Genomic DNA, 21,267 nt, shown 5'->3' with positions numbered 1-21,267 from the left:
TACAACCAAATTAATTAGTGCCTTTAAATAATAAAAAAAATAAGTACGTTGATTCTGTTTTTTATACCCTTGATCTTTTTGTTGTCTTGGATGTATTATAAATTCTTGTCAAGCTACCTTAACTTAGAAGTGGAGGTTTAATTGTTTTATGGGGTTGTAGTTCTTCTTGGGATATGAGCAAAAAGGGTAATGATGTGGGCCATTCTGGATATGATTGTATTGTCATGGTGTGCTCTTTGCTTTTGTTACTCTCTATTATTGAAGCTTCTATCTATCATATGAGAAAAAAGTAAAATCTTCTATCTATCGTATGAGAAAAAAAGTAAAATTGGGAATGTACTTTTGTTACACCTTTGATTAATGCTATATAACAAAATTAAAATTAACTTATAAGGATCTAATGAATGTATTATTATTAAGTTGAATTTAAATATTTTAACTAATAATTTGGATTAAAAAAAATTGATAGATGGCTTGTGATATTTGGGTCTCATGAAGTTGATCTACTCAAATTGTGATATTTGGGTCTCAAGAAGTTGATAGATGGCTTGAGTCGGGCCACAGTAAATCCTCCAAGAACACTAGGAGGCAAGATGCTTTCAGATTCGTATTGTTTCTGTGGACACAAAAGAACATGTTGATGCTGTAATGGTTTTATGGAGGCACACAAACTTGGATCAAGTTAGCACTGATCAATAATATATAAAATTTTAATTTTATTAAATGACATGTAAAACGTCATGATTGGAATATGAGATCTATGGCTTGTATTATAATGCACTAAAAATAGCTCGATAAGGCTTTTGCAAAAGAAAAGGAAATGACACTGCAATATATGAGCAGAAATGGTCATGTTCTACAAATTGCAATGTAAAATATCCCTATGCAACCATTAATGGCCTCCTTATAGTTATCAAGGTAGTAGTCTAATTGAATAGCAAAAAGTTTTGTACTGATTTAGGAAAGATAAGACTTTGGCAAGCATGATGGCAGTAAAGCTGATGACAGTTGCATAATCATTCACACTGAGACTCTTGTATACACATTGCAAAGTAAGGTTGAGAATCCAGGCATGATAAGATGAGTACTTGGTATGACATGCTGCCATCAATTTAATCGATAAAGAGTAAGTTATACATACAACACATGTAAGTTTGACGTTTGATATCATAGCAATTGTATTAACAAAGCCCTAAACTCGGATGCCACCTAGCTTTTGGAAGATATGATCCCCTAAGAATTACAAAAAGTAACTAAACCGAATCGACGAGACTAGAACATACATGGTCGATGCCTCCCGACAGGAATACTGAGCAGCGACTGGATATAACGATGCAGCTTAAAGAATATGAACATTATCATGGTTGCTAGATTAGCGACTGATGCACCTTGCCTTGTCTATTACTTTCACCAAAGCAACTCCGGTGTAGCTCTAACTGAGACAAACTCACTGACAAGTTCCTCCAAGAGGTCATCATTTAACAAGCTCTCCATCTCTGTTACGATCAAGCCGATATCATATTCCAAGCAGAACCATCCTGGCTCCAGGATCTTGTTTTCTCGATTGCAATCCACCTCCTTTTGCTTGGCCACCATTTGCCACAGACCTTCAACAAGGCCTGCACCAACCCATGATGGCTGACAAATCTTTGATGTTACCCTTGGGTGCGCATCCATGCATGAGGTGACTAAACCAGCTAGAGTGCAATTTATAAGATCAAACAGAAACTTTCTTTCTGATCTTGACCATGATGCAATTTTTTCATACTTCTTCTCAATTTTACTGAAGATATTTTGGTCCACAGGGTAACCTAGCAAGTAGCAGGCACCCACGAGCTTCTTGTCATCAACACCATGGATACCTGACTCTATAAGCATGTCAAGTAGGTACGTGAAGTCTCTATCATCATCATCTATGAATCGTTGATGTACCTCCCTTGAAGGCAGACGCTTGTGACTGTCGCTTGCAGAGTCTTCTTCGCTCAGCATGAGAACATCTGTTTCTTCTGAACATGCAGTGACAGACTCCAGTTTGAGAAGTTGAAGCTGCATGCGCAGCTCTGCAGTTAGGAGAAGATACAACTGTAAAATCCAGAAAAATTAGGAGAAGATACAAATCAAAGAAAAGGTTGTTCACTTACCCTTAAGATCTGCAGTCAATCTTTCAAAGCATTCTGAGCTGTAGGTTTTATCTTCAGATGGAGTCTCTAGAACAGAGACTGGACTTGGCTGTTCAACAAGCTTCTTGGAGCTTAAAGGATGTGATTCAGCCACACCAGATTCAGATGGGAGCAGCTTCACTTGCAGATGGTCGCTTGATGTTCCCTGAAAGTGTGTATAATTTGCTTTTGAGAAACTGAGTGATACAAAAGCTCATTTCATGTATAAATATAATAGACATGAAATCAACCTAATTCAAGAATTCATAAAGCATAATATGGACCAAAAACAATGAACTTTCACAATTTTTTATAATATGGAGTGTGCATCGATGTGACAGCAGTCACCTACTACAGACAAATAGAAGCATGTCAATTTCTGTGAGCTGTGAAAAATAAATAAATATTCACTGCTAGTAAGACAAGCTGTGCCAGGAAAACCATTTACAACTACTCATTTATTACATGTACTTTGACTATAAAATAATCAATTAACCGATGACAACAACTGATATTTGGCTGGGGTGGTAGCAACTTGAAACATGTCAAAGATCTTACATGGAGTTCACGGTCCTATATGGGTATAAAGTGATGGCTGTGTGAGTGGAAACAGAGAGAAAGCTTCAATACATCCTACAAAAAATCTTTTGCTCAATTTGCAACCAATTGCATCTAAAAAATTTTGCAATACAGAATTTAGTAAAGTGAAAAAAGGCATGAACTTTTGTGAACATATTATACTTAACATAGAGAAGAAAAGAGGTAAATCATCCTTGGACACCAAATGATTCCTTTTGGTCACGATGATCATTACCACTACCAAAGAAAATTTTACTAAAGAAATGTGATTCCAGAAGAGCACCTCAATCACTATAACATTCTTAATGTGGCCATATGATCCTTCATTCTCTAATGACTCTTGATATGCACTTTGCATTGTCTGTTCTTCTTGAGCAGTCAAATGCCATGGCTCATCTCTGAGTATTGGAATCGATGCATTGCTTATTAGCTGACTTCTGTCAGAAATGCCATAATCAGTAGGTGAAGGGTGTAATGTCCTTTTGTCAACAAAATGTCTCAAATGAATACTCTTTCTCGATCCTTCTGAATTAGCATGAATCTCCCATTCAGGTAGCATATTTTCCTCTCCAATAGAATAAGTTTGCATATACTTGTGAGTTTGATGCTTAGATGGTTTTAGTGGTGGTTTTCCAGGCTTAGTAAAACTTGCATCTGAGGAGACAGATGGTTTCATATCTCGTACATCTTTGATCATAGGTTTTCTATTCCCTTCATTTTGTTTTCTGTCGGTCAATTCAGGGCTACATGAAACTGGAAGTGACTTTAACCTTGGTAAGTATCGGGAACTCCCATCTGTGCAGCCACTGTAGCTGCTAATACCCAATGGACAGTCCTTGTTTCCAAGTACCTCATTGTTAGCCAAATTTTCTTCTGAAACTTTCTTAGTATCTAACATCTCCATGGTAACCTTCGGTACCTCTCTGTCAGATAGTGAAAGAATTTCCCCCAGTGTGCTTGAGCCATGAGGAATAAGTCTCATATTCTGAAACTCATGGGTTAACTTCCATCTTTCACACAGGCGTCTTCGAGCCTCTCTGCTCACAGAAGATTCAGTAGAATATGACAATGAGGGGCTGATACTGCTACAACACTCACCAAAATGGCCAGGAGACTGACTAATTGCTTCTGAGTGGTAGAGACTACAAAATCCTGGAAAGCTACATGAGTCCATGTTCCCAGCATATGGATTCATTTCTGAGGTAGAACCCTTATTGGTATGGCTAATAGTGTGCCTGAGCTTTCTCCTAATTTCTTTAGGAATCTCTCTTGAACCCTTGATTTTGTGGCAAAATACCTGTGTGTGATGGAACCTCTGTCTGCTTTCGTTGTCATGTAACTCGTCAGTTCCAGATGCTGCAATTTCTCTGCACCTTTTGGAACAAAACCTGAAACTCTCTTGGGGAAAATAATTAGCCTCTGCCATCTTTTGGGATTTTTCAAGGTTAGGTTTCAAGATAACAATGTGAGCAGGATGAACATCAACTTCAGTTTTGCCCACATGTGATGCAGTTAAATTATGTGAAAGAAAACCATTGTTTTCTTCAACATAGTGCTTGTTAAGTCTTGTCATATGCATTGTACAAGATCCCATGACTTCTTGTGACATAGGAAAGCACCTATCAGGATTTCTTTCTGATCTAAACTTACACCAAACTTCATTTCTTGAATGCTTAGTACCTTTAGACAGTCTTAAATTTGTAATCTTGCTTTGATCAGGTGAGGGTGGTGATCGGTTCAGATCTCGAAGATGCTTTGCAAATAAAGAATTGGGATCTTGGAGAAGTTCCAGGAAAAGATCCTTGCTCTGGTCTGGGACTTTAACTGCATCATTGAATTTTCTAGAATTTTGAAGCATTTCATGGGTTGAGAAACGCTCTATAACCATAGATTTTTGCCTTATAAGATCCATGTCAATTTTATTTCCTCTGTGACTAAGCATCCCACCATTGTTAGAGTAATTCTTGTGCTTCTTCTTTTTGGATGTTTCTGTTACTTCAAAAACATCTTTGAACTCTTGGTCCTCAATGGCACTCCTCTGGTATGAATGGTCCTCAGGATGTACATGATTCTCCAAAAAGCCTATAGATGATGAGGTCTGACAATAACAATCCATATTTTTCTGTTGTCTCACTGGAGAGGGGAGCGAATCAAGACCCATCAGCCTTGCGATTAAATTTGGTGAGGGACGCTTAATTTCTTTCTCGTTTGATACCATCATCTCTCTTATAGGAATCTGACTGGCTTTCTTGGAGGAGCTTTGCCTGATTTCAAGAGTAAACTGGGAACATTGAAGCATTTGAATAAGTCTCTACTGGGAAAAAGTTTATTCAAAGACATCTATTCAAAATTGGAAAAATGCAGCAGCCCATATTTTAATAAGTGCAAAACAAAAACTAAAAGACTATCAAAAACAAGAAAAAGTTATATCAATTGCCTACCAAAACCGTACACAACTAACAAATTGTTTATGCAACATACTTAGCAGAATATACTCAGGCTTATGCTTCACATTAGACCATCAGACTCAGCCATTATCTCCAACAAACGATTACATTTTAATACCTTGCAGCGACTCAAGGGAATGAGATCAATTACAGAACACATCAATGCCATGAGAACCTAAACATGGAAATGCAAACTTACAGAATTTTCTTCTGCAGAAAACCCAATGTTACAAGCAGAATCAACAGAATCAAATGCACCCCTTGACGCATTTGGCCGTCTTCTGATATGAAAATGCTGCCCTGAAACAAGAATTTCATGTTTAAGATGATCATTCAAATTTCACTGTTCTAATATGAAAAAACTCAACTGCATGTCATATCAAACACTGGTCAGAAAAGAAATAATGAAGGTAAAATTGATCATCTAGGAAACTATCTGGCATTTAGGGAGATAAAACACTAGTTGTAGAAAGAGCTTATGAATTGCAAATCCATTGAGAGTATTCATAGGTACTTCTAGAAAAGCAAAACGCCACAAGAGAAATTAAAGTCAAACTGGTTTTACTGAAAACGACAATTTACCTGGAAACTATTACCAGAAATGTGGAAAACTATTTTCCGATAAAAAGACTGAAGAAAACAATAATTTTCAGAAATACATCCAATAAATTTTGTGATGTAACATGTTCTTCCAAGTCTGTATCCACTGCCCAAGAACAATTGTAAAACTAAGAATGAACAAGGACATGCTTCCCAACCGATAACAAGTTCTTTACAATCTGCAAAGGTGAAATGTATCAGAAATAAAAGCAAGATATATTTTTATTAATTATTTTTACAACTTGACAGTAAGAAGAATTTGACTTCAGAGTGACATTTTAAACAAACCTCTGTAAATGGACCAAATTTTACAACCCGCTATAACATGACTATTCACAAAATAAAAGAAATTCTAAAGAATCTTCAATTTAACATACTTGATGTAACGTTAATATTCAGAAAGGATCCGTGTAGCTGACCCCAGATACTTGGGACATTGGACAACTTGTTTGTCAATAGCTTAAGCCATATATTTTCTTTTGTTAACTGTTCATCACAAGCACCGAACAGGATAACGAAACAAAGCACTGTAAAATTGAGCAACTAGGCACCAGCCTCCAAATGTTCTTTTCTTAAATGCTACAGGTAAATCAAAGTCGAACGATCTATCTTTGGATGCTACAGATACATTTAATTGCCAGCCGTAGCAGGGAGAATCAGAACGATCTATCTTTCTCTAACTGAATGCCTTAAGCAGAATATTGCATTAAGCTAGAATATTGAAAGACTTGAAAAAGATAAAGCCTTCGTTAACTGTAAAGAAAAGAAAAAAAAACACAAATATTCTTTTTCTTGGGACCATTTGAAGAGATCAGAAATTACAGTAATCAGCGAAAAAATCAGATAATATAAGTTTTTAGCAAAAATATATGATTGTAAAACAAAGTAAAATCAAGAACGCAACGCAATGATCCAACCTCATCTAAGTAGAAACAATTTCAACTAAGAGTGAAAACATCAGCATATGCTCTATAAGATAAAAAGCAAGGTTATAAAACTAAGAAAACAATTTGTAATGGAAATAACACAAAACCATGGCATCTTAGTGGTCCTTCATGTCTTTGACAAATAAGTATAACATATTGATCTGCCTTGGGCAAAGAAAATATTAGAACCACTCGGATGGACCCGATTTGAACGGTCACATCTTTCCGGACCCCAAAAAAAGTCGTTTCTTTTTCATCTACTAACCTTATCGAACCCCAGGAATCGGAACACGGTTGCGGCTTTTTGGTTCGAGATGGTGAGAAAAAGAGATGAAGACGAAGCATCCTCGGAGTCGGTCAGAGAACAGAGATTTTTACCAGAATCCAGAGGATCGTAAGCTCAGAGACTCCAAAACATCGCAAGGAAAGCAAAAAAAAAAGAAGAAATCACAAAGCAAAGTAGCAGATTGGAACAAGCTGAAGAGAAGAGACGGCACCTCCTGCACGAGCTGGGCTCGCCCAATTCCGACTGCGGCTACGTTCCGCCGCGTCCAGGGGCTCCTCCCGACGTCGCGATCGTCTACTCTGGTACATTCTCCTCGCGAAATGCTGAGAACCCAATGTTCTTCCTTTCACATAGAACCCGCAGCAACGGTGCCTCGAGGGCTCGGTCAAGAACGGGAACGCGACATCAGCCGAGAAGCAAGAGGAATATGAGGCGAGAACGAGAACGGAGGACTGAGCTGCGCGTCGGGATCGAGGAAGAAGGTCGGAGCATTCACGAGGGGTTTTGGGATCGGATAGCGCGAGCGAGAGAGACGAAAGAAGAGGCTCGAAGACTTCAGAGGGGAAGCGAAGGGTTAACGGCCGGTATGAGTCACCGCACCGCGTGGCGATGGCAGTAGGTGTGAAAGGAGCTCCGAACGCAACATTCCATGTAAATTCGTCACCCATGGGCCTACCCGCCTCGGTACGGGATCACGCCACGGTCCCGCACGCGGGGCCCAGAAAAGCGGTCAGGAAAAGTGCCGCCCTCGGTATTGTTCTTGGGAGGGAGTAGGATGTCGTCCTCGAGATTCGTGAGACGTGACATCTAACGGTTGTGAAGCTTCTGCCTGTCACCTCCACCGTCGGATGCGATGAAGCACGACAATTAAAGCCGAGCAGGGAAGAGGAGCGAGCGCAGGAGACGAGAAACTCCGTCTCGCAGTAGAGCGGCTCAGGTGCATGAACTGGAAGTTGAAGTGGAAACGGAAGAGAGAGCGAAATGGGAACTCTCCTTCCTGAGCTGAACGACTACTCGAACGAAGAACGATTCACTCGGTTCGATGCAGCAAAAGCAGTGCAGGGGAAAGCGGAAGACTTCAAAACGCAGCATGTCAGCGAGTCTACATCCGAGAGAAACGACAGAGACGCAGCTACCCATCTTGAGAACATACTGAGAGCATGGCACCAAATCAATCGCCTGTCACTTGTCATCATCAGCATCTCGAAACGTTCACAGTGCTGTAGCACTCATTCTACAGTCCTCGGAGCATCTCTAGGCTTCTGTGCAGCGACAGTGAGTAGCCTAACAACGTCAATTGGCGATGATTAGTAGACAGTGTTCTTCATGCAATTGTGCTAAGATATTGGCGTAAGCATTAAGTAATGGTTGTCGATTGGCTTAATCGAAAGGACAAGTACATGCACACGGAGACTTCGGCAGTAGCCATACGCCTAACTTTGTCTGGTAAAACAGGTTTGCCAAACTCATCACTTTGTCACTGGAAGTCATAAATATACTTAAAATATGTTTCATGGTGACTGACTTCAACACACATACCAATTATTATGATCATAATAAACACAAAAGGTCAATTGAGTGGGACTCAAAAGGCTAACACCTGGCTATCAAGTTGAGGTTCTACTAGGAACGCATTTGGTTAGAAAAGTCGACAGTGCGAACTATTCAAGTGTTGCAGCTGCTTTATATGCCGCATTTGCTACGTAATACGAAGTTGGATTTGATTGATCTTTTGGAGTGGGACGAGTTAGAACAAGTTATCAGCATTAATCATAAATCAACTATATATGGTGCTTAAAAGAGATCGACCAACGAAAGCGAAGCTTCTCTTTTCTACCTTCTGTAGCGGCATTCTTTATCCGTAAAGCTACCGTTTGCTGCACAATCTCCATCTTTCCATCGTACGTCGTCTTTCTTCATCATTCTTCTACCGACATGCTTGTGTAACTTAATCATCAGAGATGGCAGAAAACAAAACGCTCTATAGTACATCGTCGTAGAGCAACGAGCAGTAGATACCTCCTCCGGAGGGTGAGAGCCGAAACGGGCCAGCGCGACGACCGAGAGATGACAGGAAGCAAGGAAGCACGCAAGCCTGAGAAGGCGGAAGACGTGCTCGCCCGCCTCGGGACAAGGCGAGCTTTGGGCATGCAGAGGTGACGCTCCGAGATAGCATCAAACAGGTACGTTTCGTAGGCGGATGGCTAGTCCTAAAGAAGGCGACAAGGTTGGACTCCAATTTCCACGCCCCCTTCGTCCCGTTCTCTTCCCCCATCGTCGCCTTCTCTTTTTTTACTCTCTCTCTCTCTCTCTCTCTCTCTCTCTACTTTGATAGACTGCACCCGTGAAGAAAACATTGTTGTCCGCGGGGGGTCCCAAAATCTGTCGTCATCTTAGTCCTGCTATGGTTTTGACTGTAGCAAATATAAACAAAATGATTTCCTGCAATTTCCTTTTCTTTCTTTTGAGGAATGCTTTTACAGGTGATAAGAACGGGTCAGCAATGGTCTCTATCAACCATCACATGATTATGGCGGCCCTCAGAAGAGATCATTTAAGCCAATAATAATAATAATAATAATAATAATAATTTTGAAGTATAAAAATATGACTATTGATGCGTTTATAAATATTATATTAGAAATACTTAAATGCTGATATTATCACAGATAACATTAGTATTTCCATATTTATCGGATGTTAATATAATTTTTTTTAATTCTAAAATATCTTATAATTTTATCTAAATTTATAAGATTATTGAAACAATTTAATAAATATCTAAATTTATAAGATTCTTGAAATAATTTTATCTAAATATCTTATATAACATGATTTATATTTTTTAAAAAATACAATTTTATTTTATTTATATGATTATATCATTATTTATTGTATTTTTGGTCATACAATGTTACAATATCACATTTATTTATTTAAAAATATATTTATGTTGAATAAATATTTAAAAAAAAAATATATATATATATATATAAATTAATCATAAAATATTAAATGAACTTTTAAAATACAATCTTATCAAACAACACTTACCTTAATATATATTTAATATATAATTTTTATTTATTATTTATCAAGTATTTCATAAGTACACATTCACTCTATCTAAGTTGGCTCAACAGAGTCTTAAGTAGCACATTTATGCATCCCAAGTTCATCCAAAAACGATGAAGCCTGACAAATCATCAATCACAGTGATAGAAAAATGCATGGATGGATCTCCATAACGTGTTGTTATACTTCATTAGAATCAAAGCGCCATCACAAAGCTCAGCAGCATACAATAAAAGCATGGAGGAACCAGTTTACATTTTTAACATGATATATGATGTGGGCATGGAATTGTACGTGTGCCAACATGTTCCTATCTTCTTGTTACCCTTTTCTTTCCTATTTTCCTTTGCATTGATCCCAAAAAAAAGGGGGAAAAATCTTAAAAGAAGAGTAAGAGTTTGTATTGGCTTGGAATTCATTATATCTGACGATTTCAAAACACACCATCCACCAGCTGATGAAAAAGGATCACTTGAATGAAGTAAAACCCAAAGGCTTTCCTCACCGCAGTAGAAGCCACACCATTGCGTGTCAAGAATTGTCATTCCCTGAACTTGCATTTGGACCAGGAGCATGGGGCTGTGGCTTCTGTGGTTTGCTTCTCAAGAAGCTCTTTGTGTAAAGTGAGCCGAAAACAATTGCCTGATCAGGTATGAACGCTATGTCATTATTCAGCAATCATGCAAATAAGAATTAAATTGAATAGATGTGCGAAAATGCTTACGGCTCCAATCCACTGTTTCCAACTAAGGGGATGAGCGAACCAAATGCATGATAGCAATATGCTAACCAACTATAAAAAATGTCCAAACATTGAAGGTGAAATATTACCAGAATTAGTAAAAGGATCATGTAATAGACAACTTGGGTCCTTGAATAACTCACTTGTCTTGTGGTCATTATGGTAGCAAATGTAAGAGCTCCGAATGTACGGATTGTGTAAGAAATAAAGAACTGGCTAGCTGTTGCTACCTGCACATGTTTAGGTTGCCAATGAAACAGACAATGGGATCACAGCTAAGATGCTACACGTCTTGGCTTAATAGTGTTTTTAAATAAGACAAATAGATGTGAGTTGCAATATCTGATAATTTCTCCATCTGTTGTTCCACCATGGAAGAAGAACAATAGTAAAAGCAAGTGAATGCCAGAAGTAACATGGTAGACAAAGTCAGTAGTGTATGCATGTCAAAGAACTTCGGGTAAATATACTTACAGTGGAAAGAAGTGCCACATCATAGAAGCAATCTTGGTGGCGGAACATGAAATCCACTGCTGAAAGCAGATGACCCTGTAAAATGAGTCCTGTATACAGAACAAGTAACCATTTAGAGTAGCTGCAAACCCATCTAAGAAAAAAGTAGTCAAGAAATATAATGAAAATAATCCAAAGAACTGCTGATACCATATGGGTGAAATGAAAGATAAAGGCAAGCACTAAACTTTTTACCCTCATTAAGTAGAGTTATGCTTAACAACAAATGCCGTATTGGGAGGTTAAGATTAAAATTTGAACAAATAATATCCAATATCTTAATAGTCTGGAGTCTATGGACTAATTTGGCTCGATTACATAGATTAACTGAGAGCATTTCTTCCAGCATATCCCTCTATTCACTAAACCTTGCAAACAGAGACAAAAAGAAAACAAGTCATCTAGAGATCTTCAAATGAAAGTATGAAAACAAAGACAGTACAGCAGTAGATAAGAAATAAATTAGCAATTTGCACCCTTTCAGTTCAGTTCTTTTCATTTGTCTTATCTAGATACATGGGATATCAATTCAGTACTGATATAGTTTTAAAAGACTACCCATTAATAGAGATAAGCCAAATATCGAAAGAAAGATTGGCACACTAGTTTTATGCAGAATTTATGCTGATCAGATGCCAAATTTATCATGCTTATACATCAATACAGTATGCATAGTTGACATGATCAAAATTGAACTCAAATTTAAGCCCTTTGTGGCTCGATTCCACCAAGTGCCAACAACTCTGACATGCAGATAGTACATAGACTGACCATGCTACATGAACATCTTTCCAATGGGCATTCCAAATAACGATATTGTGAAAATGGCTTTAGAGATGGTTGCCACCATATTCTTCTAGTCAGATGCTATGGAAATCTCTCGGGTAAAATTTCCAGATCTGGATGGCTCAAGACATACTTTATGTTCTTCTATATAAATATAGTTTTTCTTTCCCTATTAAATATTATGTATTATATTAGAAAAGTAATCAACTTAAATAATGTCGTGGATCAGTAAGAGACAAAGCCCCTCGATTTTGCTACAACTTAATTTACAATTTCTGGTATAAATCGTCGAACAAGAACCATCAAAACTTTCCAATGAAAATCAAGCTTCAGTTAGTGACTCTACAGTCTTCCAAGGCAACCAGAACAAGCCAGTGACATTGTTAAGGGTGAACCAATCCAATGGTTTAAATAGGCACTCACTTGCCTCACTTGAGCGCCTCAAGTTTTGACTAGGCGACGTGCTTCAGAGAAAAGCCAACTAGGCGCTCGCCTAAACCCAAGCGCTGGGCACCTCGGGCAAGCGCCCGATTCAAACGAAGCAATTGAACCAGACTTTTAAGTCTGGTTCGGTTGAACCAGTGATTTAAAAAGCGCTAGGCGTCAAAAGGCGCTAAGGTCCAAAAACACCCGAGGCGCTAGGCGCTCGCTCGAGTGAAGCGAGACGCTAAAATATAAAAATATATATTATAATTAATAAATATAATTATTTAAAATTTTAAATAAAAATATGTTATTAAATTAAGAAAATCTAAGATACAAAATCATAATGTCACATTAACAAAAAGTTTCAAATAAATAAAAATTAACAGTATTAAAATCAAAATAATATATTATTAATCTATTAACAGTATTGAAAATTAATCATTTCAAATAAACTTAATAATATTAACAGTATACAGTATACAGTATACGTATACTATTAAAAGGAAGTGTAAAGAGGTGCTAAGCCTGCTGACTGAGAAAAGAGGAAGCGGCAACGGCGACAGCGGGAGCGGCGAGCAACGGGAGGCGCGAGTGGCGACAGCGGTAGCATTTGCGAGCAGCGAGAGGCGTGAGCGACAGCGTTTACGAGCAGCGACAGTGGCGAGCAGCGAGATCGAGATCGGGATCGGCAGCGGCGAGGGTTAGGGTTCGGTTGTCACTTATATCAGTTTTAGTTGGTTCGATTGAACCAACTAACCATCATAGACCGAACCAGGACCGAACCAGACCTAAAATCCTGGTTCGGTCGCCTTGGTTAACCCAGGCGCTCGCCCGAAGCGCCCAGGCAGCGCCTGTTTGAAGCGTGCCGCCTGGGAGATTAGCGAGGCGCTCGGGCCTGGCCTCGCCTCGCCCGAGCGCCTAGGCGAGCGCCCGAGCGCCTTTTTAAAACACTGGGTTGAACAGTAAATAATTGGTTCGATTGAAGAGGAGCTAGTTGGTTCAATTGAGCAACTATATACTTTCTTTTACTGTGCTAGCAAAACCCACCTGTCGCACCCTGTGCAACCCCGAGCCATAAACCCTAGCGCAACTTCTACCTCTACAACAGACGCTTCCTCTATCGTTGCCTCTGCCGCCAGCACACAGGACCGAGGCTTCCCCTATCGCCGACGGACGAATCCAAAGGCCTAGCCTTCGAGCGCAGTTCCTTCCACCGTCGTTGCTTCCATGTGCAACTCTTTCCACTGTCGAGGGAGAGAACCGCAACTTCCTCCACCATCGACGAACACCTCTAAAGTTTCCTCCACCCACAACATCGTTGTCCGCAACTTCTGCCATTGCTATCAGCCACAGCTTCCTCCGCTGCTACTACTATCGTCCATAGCTTCCTCCACCGCCGTCGTCGTTCAAAAGTTCTTCCGTCACCGCTGCCCTCTCCTTCCCCACTTTCCACTGTCCATGACTCTTTTCTCCCCTCTAACTATTGTTAACAGTAGATAATCTACTGTTAACAGCAATTAATGTCATATTTTTATTTATATAATCATATTTATCAATTATATTATGTATTTTTATATTTTTTTTATATTTTAGAGTGCCTCGCTTCGCTTGGGCGAGTGCCTAAAACCTCAGGCATTTTGGAACCTTAGCACCTCGTGCTTTTAAAATCACTGAACCAATCTACCCTTGGCATAATATAAAAATCCATGTTGAAACTTAAGCAGGTTGGTATGAATATGCTATGTATAGTTTGTACATCTTGGTCAATGCTCATTACCTACACCTTTTCTTTTATATTTTCCCTTGGTGAAGAAGACATATCATATATTATGATAACCAAAGGAGACTCATCCAACAAAAGTTACATAGGCCTACTTGAAGACATGACAAATTTGCATAAGACAAACGATATATACGTTCCAGTTGCAAAGGTAAAGATAGGCAGGAAATCTTTTAACCATGCATCATTGTCTAGAAAAAGATGTAACCAGAGGAGTTCAGAATAAATTATAACCATAATCAAAACTAGTACCACTTAAACTGAGGAGACATGAACATATGGTGGTGTAGAATATCTGATTATGTATTTCCATTTCATATCCCTTAAAAAGTTTGTCTTGAAATGTACTGGTGAAGCCATCAAACCTGTAAATACACAATAAAGAATGAAAATGATGAAACATAAACACTTGTGTGGCAATGATCTGAATTCATAAGCAACCAGAAGGATAAAAAACCAATGCAAATTTTTTATCTGTGGTTGTATACCAGTAGGCAAGATGGTCAAACAATTTGTTAATTGAAAAGGGTGCATACTAGAAGATAAATAAATCTTAAAAATGCCTGAGTTAAATGAAGAAAATATGACAAAACAAGAAAAACGGTATGCAAGATAGAGCTGTCAGTAAACAATGTCCAGAAAACTAATGATCAGACATTGAAATCCCTAGAATATCATGACCTCATGCAATTAGAAGAGCTGGTTTACAATGCTAGTTTTATTTTGGTTCAGTAATTTGCTCCAGGTCATTAAACAGTCTAAACAGAGTCCACAAAACTAGATACATATATGCCGCTAACACCCCTACACAGAACTCATACTAAATGTATGCTTGCATATACCAAACTACATGACATATTATGTTTTAACAGAATAATTCTGACTAAATTTTAATAAAATTTATTTGCAATAAATCACTAAAATCCATTTTGAAAATGAAAAAGTAACTGAAACGAATAGATCATCAGATCATAACAGTCACAAGCTCTCGTCAATTTAACACGAACAATCATATTATATTCAGTTTTGCAGACATGCAGAAGAAACAACATATTCTTTCATATAAACACCGAGCACCAAAGATATTAGGACCGGAATACCAAACAAATGTCGAGTATGATAAACTCAGAATAAGACTAAATTAGCAACTAATAGGAAATACCCAAGATAACCAAGCATAAGTGAAACTCCCCAAATGGTGCTTTCTCTTCCTGTATTATATGCGGTAATGTCAGCTGATGCCTACATTGAGACACAACAAAACAATTATTCTGAGGTCAAAATCTTTAGAAGTAAATCTCATCAAGCTGAAAAAAGATTGTTTACATAGAATCTTTTTCTTAATCTACTAAGAATCAAGTTCATGCACCATCCACATCCCTCGCATGTATCAGGTAACAATGGTAAGATCACCCATTAACCAGAAACACCATAAGATATTTCTGGTGTAGTGTACCAAGATAAAAGATCGGCATAGATGAAAGCTACAAAAAAGCTTACATATATTAAAAGCTGCAAGAATCTTGCATTTATATCAAGAAATTTGTATCCTGGAATCACATATATCAAGATAGTCAATTTTTCCTAGTCTATGGTTGGCTTGGACCTTTGAGAATTTTGAATGTAGAAAAAGGACTTCAGTACATTTTTTTAAAACTTCAGTACAATTATCTTTGACATTAGGCACAGGAGCATTTACATACAAAGGATGTCATAGTCAAGTGGCTCCTAATTACTTCAGTAAACCTGATCCCTTTATCTAAAACACCTCCCAAATTTGATCATCTAGATGTCCTGACCTTAGTTCTACATGTATTACTAGCACGCAAGGCTTCAATTACCCGTTGGTACGTAGGAAATCATATCATTCATTACTGGTCGGCATTCATTTTTTACAACAGCTTGGCATACTGATATATCATTTCAGTCTGACAAGGTGCTGAAACCAGTATTTGACCATAGCTTTAAAACTTGGTAACATCTCCGAACACACAAAGGGGAGCAGGCTTTGGAATCTACCTTATGTATGAATGTTGGTTAAACAGACCAATTGTATTGCAGCAAGAAATCTTAGAAAAACTTAAAACTAATTATTCATGTTATGATTATAATTTGCAGAAAATAAAACGTTATGCTTAGTTTCCAAGTTGCATTGATTTATAACAACTTCTGATTTATAGTGACATTTAACACTAAATGGTTCCCACAAAAAGTCCAGAACATTTAGTAAACCATCAATGGTCTTTCTTATGTAACACCCTCTTTCCATTGAGACATTATACTTGAGATACGTTCTTCTTCTATTAATTTAATCATGAGACATTAGCATATTTAGCATTTAACATGACATAGACAGTTAGACACCATGGATCAAGTAGGTAAATAGTACATTAAGTAGTTTCATACATGACCCGGTCATAATCAGGTTAGGAAACCTCAACATGAACCTAACCCATGTGTTTGACTTGGGTTTGGGTGAACCCAATAAATATTAATGATATCAAAGTACTAATAATAATGCAATAATACAACTCTGATAAAGATGGGAGCAACAACAAGGGATGAAGCTGGCAACAATCGTGAGGCAGTATTAAAAATTATTCCTAAAATTAATTTATTAGGCTTGCCTGTCAAATTCTATATCATTGGCAACTAAATTTAAAAAAATGTACATATCCCTTTGATACATCAACTATCTGTTCTAGGATCTTTATGTAAAGCCAACATAAACAAGCAAATTCATAGAAGAAGGTGATTGAGAAACATTTTGTTGATTAAAAAGACAATTTAACTAGCATAAGTTAAAAAAAGATTTAAACTTAAGATTATACTTACTGGGGATAGAATAAATATAGCACAACCAATTGTCACAAGCAGAGCAAATAGATAGTCTTTCCCATTATACTTCTTCTGCATAATAAATGTTCCCCAGACCTGAATAAACAAAAGGAGCAATCACTCGATCAATGGTATTGATTGTATATGCATAAATAGAGAAAATCATTGTAAAAAAGAGTGTTAAACAGTGCCAACATTTGACCTAATGTTAATAGTAGCAAAACTTCACTCTTCTATGAACTATGTACAAATAGTACAACACACACACACACAAGTAAATGAATTCAACAGAAAAGGTAAATATGAACACTTGTAGTGTATACAACTAAAACTGCTTCATAAAGCCATTATGCATCACTAGAAGTCATCAGCAAAAAACTCAATAGACCAGTACAAGAACCATAAAGGTTGACGGACAGCAGAACAGCAAAGCTAGAAAACCATAGTCAAACATTAAAATAGTTAATTAAGTTATATATAAAACCAAATGACCCTTGGAGGACAATTCTTTCAATCTAACATGTGATAAATGCAACAGAATCTTCTATCACTCAATGCAAGAGACAGTGATGGTTTCCATGTGAAATTTAAGGAAACTAGTGGTGTAAAAGGATACTCTGTTAAAGCAATAAGAGGGTTTCTATCAGAAAGGAGAAAAGAAAAAGGTCCATAAAGTGTTGCTATCAAACGCATGCCTGAAGCACTACTGCATCTTGTTAACTTCTTAACAGGAACAAGGACCAAAAGGCAACCTTTATAGTTTGTAGTTTCATCTTTATCACTAACATGACACCTATGCTAACAAATGATGATTCTGTACATCAGAAATCAAAGTTAAATTGTTATTATCACCTATCAGATATTGGCTGACCTTTTGCATGCCATTGTCATGAACACCAAGATAAGAAAGTTATTCCCAGATGAGATGTTCTTCGATAAAATTGTAATAAAAATGTGCTCTTTATGTACTACTTCATTAAACTTCAACTTGAAAGCTCAAAGTAACAAAAATCACAAGAAGAATCCCACAGACTTCAGTAGTTTTCTGTAGCCTAAAAGATACTGTCCAAATAGAAGCAAAAAAGAATACAAAAAGAATCCTAGTAACTTGTGGATTTGCTGGTGAACTAACCAAGAACAAATTGACAAGAAACTAGCTTAATCCATATAAATGAGAGCATCATATACATTAATGTCAATTTTTAATATCATACATAAAATTTGAATTTGAATTTAAGCCAAAGCACCATCCTCCAACTTGCCTTTTCCAACAGAGACATCACTTTCAAGTTGAATGATTTTGAAGCAAATTAGCAAAACTAGAACATAGAGATCAAAAATGAAAAAGAACTTATGTAACAGAAAGATTGATATACAGCAGTCTTAGTTATCTTCATCGCCCAACCTCCCAGGTTTAGTTCAACATCTGCCTATTCTCCTTCCTGCTGCTCTCAAGAATACTTAAAATTGATTAAATTGGGGACATATGGGATGGCTACCTCTAATAACATTGAACTAATAGAAAAGCTGAACCACTATGAACAATAATTGGCTCAAAACTAAAATTATGTAAATATTATGACATATGAAAATGGGCATACATGAAACAAAGCAGACTGAACATTAAAAACAAGTACATGATCCATATTTCCCGATTTGATAGAGACTTACCATGACAGGTATCATTTTTGCACATTTTGCAAGGGTCTGAACAGGGAAACTAACATACTTGAGTGCCTGAAAGAACCAGGAATAATCTTACTTCATGTTAGAAGGATTATAAAACAAAGGCTTAAAAAAAAAGAAAATATATAGAAAAAAAAAATACATGTAGTAAGTCTAAAAATTGATGGTTAAGTCACTGAATAAACCATTCTTACCTCATACTGGCATGTTGTAGTCAGTATGTTAGATACAGATATTGCACAATACTTGTAGATTGGTGCTACAGGATCCAAGGACTTTTTACTTGCCTATGGGACAACATAAAAGAAGTTACAAACTTAATTGATTCTGGAAGATCAAATTAGAATAAGCACCCTTTAAAACTTACTAGTAAAACACCTGCAGATACTGCAGATGTCATAATGCGGTTGCAAAAGACAAGAAACAGTGAGTATCTAAAGTATTCTTTGTTTATGCCATAGGGAACCCTCATTATCTTCTCCTGGCAGAAAAAGGCAATCTAGAGTGAGACAGTCAGGAATACAAACTCAAGATACCTCCAAGGTGACCAGCATACTGCCAGGTAGGAATTGAACAGCTAGCAAGAAAAATTCAAGTATATTCCAGCTAATTACTTTCATATCCTTAAAACTGTAAACTGCCGTGCTAATTACATAGAGCAAAGAGATTCTCATTAAATGCTACAGATGACATAGCTAGAACTACAAAACTCGCATAAACTGGCCACACCAATATGGGGTGTCTACATGTTGAGAGTAGTATACATTCTGCTCAAACTATCATCATGTACAAATAATTTTTGTTGTCCAAATCTGATCAAGCGAATCACTTCCTGGTTCAGTAAAGGGGAATGTGCTTTTTAGAAGAAGTCCCTGAAGATTTGCAAGGGATAATAGGGTGCAAAGCAAAAATGCATTAACTGAAATCATCTTATGATTTGAAAGAACAACCAGTTAAGGGAAACAAAAAGACAAAGAAAAAGAATCAAATTACAACATTGGACCATTATAACCAGTCTATGGTCAGCCTCCACAGAAAAACCTGGGGAAGAACCCAGAAAAACACGATGAAGCAAATATAGACCAAGAACCCAATCTGTCAAGGTAAATGTCACGACGTGGATTAAAAACAACAAAGCAAACCTAAAATGACTAATCAATTATTCAAACTCAAGGTCTGAATTAAACATAAGTCAAATCATGGATAAAAACACTGACCTAAGTAGCCACTCAACTTTTCAAGAAACTTACCTAAATGACAAGACACCATCAGAATTCACCACAAAGAACCTTTTTTCACTTTTAAAAACCAAATAGCATTATGAACAAAAAGAAGAGTCGTTTCAAGAACTGTCCACAAGGGGATGGTTAAAGTTTGGAAGGGTTGGTGGCCATTACACCGTCAGAGATCCCCACAAAGACTCTATTTTTCCCTTAAGACACATCCGTATAGCGTTAGAAATAAAAAAGGAAGAGCCAGACAAGGCGATGGTTAGGGCTTGGAAAATGGTTTGTGGCCATTCAACTTTTAAGAAACTTGACCTAAATAACAAGATACCACCAGAACTCACCACAAAGAACCTAAATTTCCCCTTAACACACATTCAAATATCGTTAAAAAGAAAAAGAAGAGTCACGGTTAGGGCTTGGAAAGAGAGTCGCTGTTTATTACAAATATGATGATTCACCTGTAGGATACCATAAACAAGAAGGGTGCTCATGATCCCGGTGACGGCGAAGGCGCACTGCAAGACCCTGTTCTCCTTCCCCTTCATCGATGCTGAAAGGGGTTCCGCCATTGCCCATCCAAGATCTCAAAGCAATTCTTCGTCTTATAAATTTCCTAGCTTCTTCTCGGACACGAAAATCGATATCCTCGGCAAAGAAACGAACGGCCGACGACACAAATGGAACCACCACTTCAAGAAAAAGGGGGAGGTGAAGGCGATCAACAGTACCACCACTTCGAATCAGCTCCTATCGCCTTCCTTTTTCGTCGACTATTTCCTTCTGGATTGTGGAGAGGAGGAGAGGCGGGATCATGTGATTGGGGGTGCGGGATTAGGGGATCAAGAGGCAGCGAAGTACTCGAAGTGGGCACGTGGTGGAAGAGGAGGAGGAAGAGGGGGGGACGAGAGCGATTCGACTAAAGAAGCGTGGAGGCCGGCGATCGACGAGAGCGGCGGGGTTTTGTGCCTTCTTCCAACATGAACAGTCCGAGTAGTTCGGGCTTGCGGTCCGATCCCGGCAACGGGCGCGGCTAGGCTGTGTTACTCGTTGCGGGTTGGGCTCACCGCTCACCCGCATGCGACTCCAGAAACCCGTTTCGGCCCTTCATTCTGGCCCAGTTATCAAAACCGGTGCTCGTTCGGACTCGGTGGTCCGACCGGATAAATCAAGAACCGGTTTCTTGACCCGTTCGATT

At 38.0% G+C, this 21,267-nt stretch overlaps 2 protein-coding genes across 3 annotated transcripts; both read right to left on the bottom strand.

Moving 5' to 3' along the window:
* Positions 1–1,088: 1,088 nt before the first annotated feature.
* On the bottom strand, positions 1,089–8,212 carry LOC135585901 (uncharacterized). Of its 2 annotated transcripts, none has more exons than XM_065189291.1 (5): positions 7,209–8,212; positions 5,385–5,485; positions 3,022–5,019; positions 2,142–2,325; positions 1,089–2,060 (listed from the first exon to the last, which is right to left on the bottom strand). In XM_065189291.1, the coding sequence occupies exons 1-5, from the start codon at positions 7,663–7,665 to the stop codon at positions 1,408–1,410; spliced, it is 3,393 nt and encodes a 1,130-aa protein (XP_065045363.1). In that variant the 5' UTR covers positions 7,666–8,212; the 3' UTR covers positions 1,089–1,407. The 2 variants fall into 2 exon arrangements, with proteins under 2 accessions (XP_065045363.1, XP_065045364.1); XM_065189292.1 differs by lacking the exon at positions 7,209–8,212 and adding an exon at positions 6,977–7,189 and having other exon boundaries at positions 3,022–5,002.
* Positions 8,213–10,232: 2,020 nt separating this feature from the next.
* On the bottom strand, positions 10,233–21,058 carry LOC103989736 (UDP-galactose/UDP-glucose transporter 5B). The gene is made up of 11 exons (XM_009408680.3): positions 20,531–21,058; positions 19,211–19,324; positions 19,038–19,130; positions 18,829–18,894; positions 17,155–17,253; positions 15,482–15,561; positions 14,572–14,684; positions 11,289–11,377; positions 10,958–11,044; positions 10,797–10,865; positions 10,233–10,714 (listed from the first exon to the last, which is right to left on the bottom strand). The coding sequence occupies exons 1-11, from the start codon at positions 20,639–20,641 to the stop codon at positions 10,604–10,606; spliced, it is 1,032 nt and encodes a 343-aa protein (XP_009406955.2). The 5' UTR covers positions 20,642–21,058; the 3' UTR covers positions 10,233–10,603.
* Between the last annotated feature and the right edge of the window lie 209 nt (positions 21,059–21,267).

Source organism: Musa acuminata, chromosome BXJ1-6 (genome assembly GCF_036884655.1).
Source record: "Musa acuminata AAA Group cultivar baxijiao chromosome BXJ1-6, Cavendish_Baxijiao_AAA, whole genome shotgun sequence".
Lineage (NCBI taxonomy): Eukaryota > Viridiplantae > Streptophyta > Magnoliopsida > Zingiberales > Musaceae > Musa > Musa acuminata.
The sequence above is the reverse complement of the archived record's forward strand: the minus strand, read 5'-3'. Positions and strand labels throughout refer to the sequence as shown.